Here is a 5,081-nt window from a genome sequence, read left to right on the forward strand (position 1 = left end):
CCCTGGTCTGCTGGATATTGATGTCTGTCTTACTCTACTGGTCATGGTGAGTCCTCTCAATGATGATGTGATTGTGAGTGTGGATTTTGTGTTTGATGGTTGGTCTCGTCATTGCAGTACCTCCACGTCTGGTCCGTTTGTTCGTTTATGTCCTGTTTATTGTTTGATTTGTATGCGATTTAATTGTTGTCTTGCGTGTGGAAGTTTGTGTTTGTTGAAACGGGAGTACAATCATTACATTCACTGTGTGGACTTCCGAACAAAAGAGGTCCACATAAACCAGGTAGCAGCGACGTTGTGCGGACTTGCCCACGTCAACACAATGTTTCTCCCTCTCTGTAAAATAGGTTCAAAGGCATTTTGGGGTTAGGTTTATCCGTCGCAAAATGAAGAGAAACACTAAAGGGAATCATAGAAAAATATTGGGTTAAAAGAGTTTTCACAGTGTGAGAAAAATCATTTTTTTCACAGGTTCTTCTTAACTACACGAACACAAAGGAATGTCCACACTAGGTATGTAGCGCACATGTCTGGTGTGTACACATCGACTGTGTACGTTCCTCTTATCGTGGTACTCCCATCGATGCTCTACTCCGGTTTCGGTCTCATCTTGCTGATCAGTTCCAACAATCCCTCAACTTTAAGTTCTTTCTGGTTATATAAAAGGGAAAAAAAGAATCAAAATTCATATTGTATATGTATATTTTTGATATATCCCCTCGCCCTGCTTAGAAAGACACCTCTTTTTGCATGATGCTGATCTTCCATCAAATTGATTTTCGCGCGATTTGGCGAATTTTATTTCAATTTCCAAATGCCGAAAACGTCAGACTGGACCGTGTTTTGACCCCCCAACCCTCCCCCCCAAAAAACAAATATATATATAGCATTGTCCGGACCATTGTTTCAGTACAATTCTCCATGTTGCATATCTAGGATACGAAAGCCCAATTCATAAGCTTTCTTTAGTGCAAGAATTATTCAATACACGTATGTACTTTTTAAGTTACGAAATTTTAAACACACGCGCCATTTTAAGGTTCTGTCCACGGAACACAAAAAAAAAGTCGGTGTTCTTTCAGCAAAACGAAAACAAATCACAAAGGGATATGCGAGTTGTTTTTCCCCCACGAATAACCGTAACTCCAAAACGACTCAAAGATATTTAATTTATTATTTTGTTCTGCATTGTGTTGACATTTTGTTCACAAGTCCACACAACGACTGTACTATATGAATACACATTACGTATTTGAACACCTTCCACCATGGACTTCTCGTCCTTCCATTGTTGTAGGGAAGAACATCCGTATGATTTTTTGAACCTTCGTCCAATTTTGGACCCTAGTCATGTATCGGAGGTGGATACAGCACACAATTTGCCTGCAATGGGACCCCCTACTGCCCCTCTTTTGTTTGAACCCTAACTCAATTTAGGAAATCCTCCCAATATGTTTTGTTTTCACGATCGCCAAATTGTGGACCTTTGGGAATTGTGGTTCATAATGTCCTCTTTTGTTCAAACTCATGAACCTGTATACACACACATGATGATGGAAACGAGAAATTTCGTTCCGATGCGCATGCAATTTCTGTCCCAGGACTTTGGTGTCACTCACCTGTGTCAACTGATTCTTGAGTTTCTGTATTTCTTTGTCTTTCTCCCTCAGCACCGTCAATGAGCTGATGTTAACGCTCCGGTTCGCGGTGAATGCTCTCTGCGGGGCTATCTGGTTGTTGGTCGTGAAGAGGCACTGGTCCTGAAGCACCTCACCGTGTCTTTCCTGCCAGAGTGCAATAATCTGTAGTATATGCATGACTACAGGTTAAAATCACATGCAGTGGATACAGTAGAACGCCGCTACAAAAAAAAATCGCTGGAGATTAAAATGGAGTTTGCCCGTTTAAATAGCGCCCTATTGTGCTTTACTTGAAGTGCGCCCTCTTTTAAATGGTTTTGTCAAGTGTTTATTCATTTGCCCCTTTTTTTCCGTTTCGATGTACAAAACTGTTTCTTAAACTGTTCTTTTAAATTTTATTTTAAGAAAAAAAAAATTAAGAAATTGCTATACAGTTTATTTAAAAAGTGGTTTATTTATAAGGCTTTATTTTTAAAGGGAATATACATCATTTGCATTTGCTGTAATTTTCAGAAATGGATGGAATTGGGGGGGTTGGAGATATACAGCGAATATAGTTACACTGACTTTTTTGAGGTTTTGGGTTCGAAAATGCTATATAAACCAAGAAAACAATCGTTTCCCTGTAGTCTGGTTCCCTGACTCTATGTAAGAAGAAACAGAGCGGTTTACATACATTGGGGAATTGTAAGGTCAGGGAACCAGTCTAGCTGGCTTGTACCCGTTCATAGGTGTGTAATCGATTGCAAACAAGTGCGATGGTCAATTGGGGCCAGTATTTGAAAAAAGCCAGTTTTTTCCAACGCTGGTCGGCCAATCAGCGTTGGAAATTGATACAAAAATACCACTTTTCTTGAAAATGACAGTATACCAGGTGCCATGATTTTACAGGATGCTTTACACTGTCATTCACTAACAGTCCAGCAAGGTATTTCAAAATGATTTGGTAGTTTTATTTTTTGATCTTTGCAAATGTTGTATTTTCCCTTTAAGTATTTAGTAAAATTATACAACTTTGAATGGAGAACTGAATAAAATTGACACAATAACCTAAAACAAACGGAGAAGAAGAGAGGAGTCGGGAAAAGGGAGAGAAATGGCTGGGATAAAGGTATGTTTTGTTTTTCACTTTCAACCTTTAGTTTTCAAAATCTAAGCTCTGGGAAAAAAGACCCTACGGTGGATTGGATTTCAGGTTGGCACAGCGTTGCGTTCCTCGACCTTCACCTCCATGACCCGGCTTCGAATCCCACCTGGTCGTTGAGTACATTGAGTTGTCAGTCCCTTCCTGAATTCCGTGGACTCTCCTCTGAATATATTTCCCTTTTTTCCTACCACCTCTTGACTTAAAAATGACTTTGTGATCAGTCTTTTTGGGTCGGGTTTGTAAGAACACTTTCAGGCTAAAAAGTGCTTTTTAAAACCCTTAAAAAAAGGGGGGGGGGGAGGAGTCAGTTGACGCAGTAGTTACTGTCCTCAATTTCCACCGCTGTGGCCTGGGTTCGATTCCTGCCCTGGTCCACATGTGGATTGTAGTCCCACGATTTTACCTCGGTGATGTATGTGGCCTATTTACGAGTAGTATAATAGGGGTGTAAGTGGCGCCATCAACGTCAAAATAGTCCGCCCCCCGAAAACAAATCCAACTTTTTTTGCGGCCAAAAATTTTGGGCAACAATTTTGAAAACAAATGTGAGTCCACCCCAAAACCGAATACTGGGTGCGCCACTATTGTTGTCATGCACATGTTTATGTGTTGCAACAATACATACAAGATCTTTATACTTGTTTGCATTGGAAGTGACAAGAAAGTGGTACTTTTTCAATACTTAGCAAATACTTTCAGTAATACATGTAAGAGGGCGCTATTTTGCTTTTGTCACACAAGGTACTCCTTGTCAAAAGTGCATATGAACAGTACAAAAATTAGTCCTTCAAAATTACCACAAAACACTTGTTAATAATAATTGGCTGCTAATGTCAAAACAAGCTGTTTAACATGATAAACAAGTAAAAAGTGGAACCTGCTCCAAGAATATAGAGAAAAGTTTGACATATATTAGTACACAAACCTATATACTATCCTTCCTTGAATGACATCATACTTTGGCTCATGAATATGGTAATTGTTTTAGCATACAAAATAAAATGTTGGAATTTTTCCCTGTTACTGCTACAAAGTCAGAGTAACATGGCAACAAGGCTGTTGTAAATGTATTCAAGTCATACAAATCCTATTCCTGAAATTCGTTTGACTTGCCTTTGGAATGAAGATCAAGCAGTTGGTGACAGTTGTCCCGAAGATGATGCAAGACGCCGTGAGGATGTAGGAGGTCCCGGGCATGTCACTGGTGATGAAGGTGACCAGAGGGGCGACGATTATGCTTGGAACAGCCACGTTGTAGATGGCCATCGCGATGTACTTGGAGTCATTCAGTTGTGGCATGGTCACTTTCCTGCGACAAATTAGTTTTTAGCTGGTTTAAATACTGGAACCAGACGTATTATTATCAAATACCGAAAAATCCACAGAAAACCTAAAACAAATCGATAGCAACAATCATTTGAAACATTTTGAAACCAGTTACGTAACAGTTGAAGTAGCTAGAACATCAAGAGCAGCTACCAGCAGCGTTATCAGCAGCAACATTATCAGCAAATACAACTTTCAGCTGCAGCAGTAGCAATAACATCAACAAAAAAATATAGATCCAACAGCCTAAAGACCCACTTTCTTTTGCCCAGTCTTTTTGAAGAAAAGAATATTAATTTCTTTATGTTCCCCTATTTGTATTTCTTTTGGTGATAAAATAAACCATATAGAGCCTGGAGTATACACAAAATCCAAACATTATTTGCATTGCAATTGTCATCTTCATTTTTTATGAGATTCAGTCATTTTATAAAAGTAGACTCAACAATAAAATCCACTGATGTACCTGTACATAACTTGAAAACGGTCCCTTTTAAGTTGTTTTGCAATCAGACGTTTTAACTTATCAGCAATATTCTTTCTTTTCATTCTTATGATGTGAATTGACAACCCTCCATTCAATCTTAGAATCGAAAGATGTGACTTGACAATCCTCCGCCATTCAATGTAAGAATGGAGGGATGCGAATTGACAACCCTCTATTCAATGTAAGAATGGAACGATGCGAATTGACAACCCTCCATTCAATCTAAGAATGGAACGATGTGAATTGACAACCCTCCATTCAATCTAAAGGCCCTGCCACACTGTCCGCAATCTTATATGCGCTCTCACTGCGTCCTTGAAAAAAAAGCTGGGGCGCAAAAACAATTGCGAAACATTGAATTTATCCCGTAAAAATACTTCGTCAAATCTGATTTACATGACTATGCAGATGAGTCATTTGACGTTTGGAGTATTAGACTGTCAAGGAAACTAGTCTTTCACTGATTTTAATATGTCCTTCA

The 5,081-nt window shown here is 39.1% G+C and overlaps 1 protein-coding gene across 1 annotated transcript; it reads right to left on the reverse strand.

Moving 5' to 3' along the window:
- Positions 1-588: 588 nt before the first annotated feature.
- LOC119735881 (gamma-aminobutyric acid type B receptor subunit 2-like) lies at positions 589-4,092 on the reverse strand. The gene is made up of 3 exons (XM_038209826.1): positions 3,901-4,092; positions 1,620-1,802; positions 589-651 (listed from the first exon to the last, which is right to left on the reverse strand). Exons 1-3 carry the CDS (start codon positions 4,084-4,086, stop codon positions 589-591), a joined length of 432 nt encoding a protein of 143 aa, XP_038065754.1. The 5' UTR covers positions 4,087-4,092.
- Positions 4,093-5,081: the final 989 nt, after the last annotated feature.

The sequence above is a fragment of the Patiria miniata genome, unplaced genomic scaffold, assembly GCF_015706575.1.
Source record: "Patiria miniata isolate m_02_andy unplaced genomic scaffold, ASM1570657v1 HiC_scaffold_29, whole genome shotgun sequence".
NCBI classification, from domain to species: domain Eukaryota; kingdom Metazoa; phylum Echinodermata; class Asteroidea; order Valvatida; family Asterinidae; genus Patiria; species Patiria miniata.

Coding starts and splice junctions, on each gene's coding strand:
- LOC119735881 (XM_038209826.1), bottom strand. CDS start 4,086: ATGCCACAACTGAATGACTCCAAGTACATCGCGATGGCCATCTACAAC. Junction 1,803..3,900: donor GCTTGATCTTCATTCCAAAG/GCAAGTCAAACG, acceptor CATATACTACAG/ATTATTGCACTCTGGCAGGA. Junction 652..1,619: donor TCAAGAATCAGTTGACACAG/GTGAGTGACACC, acceptor TTATATAACCAG/AAAGAACTTAAAGTTGAGGG.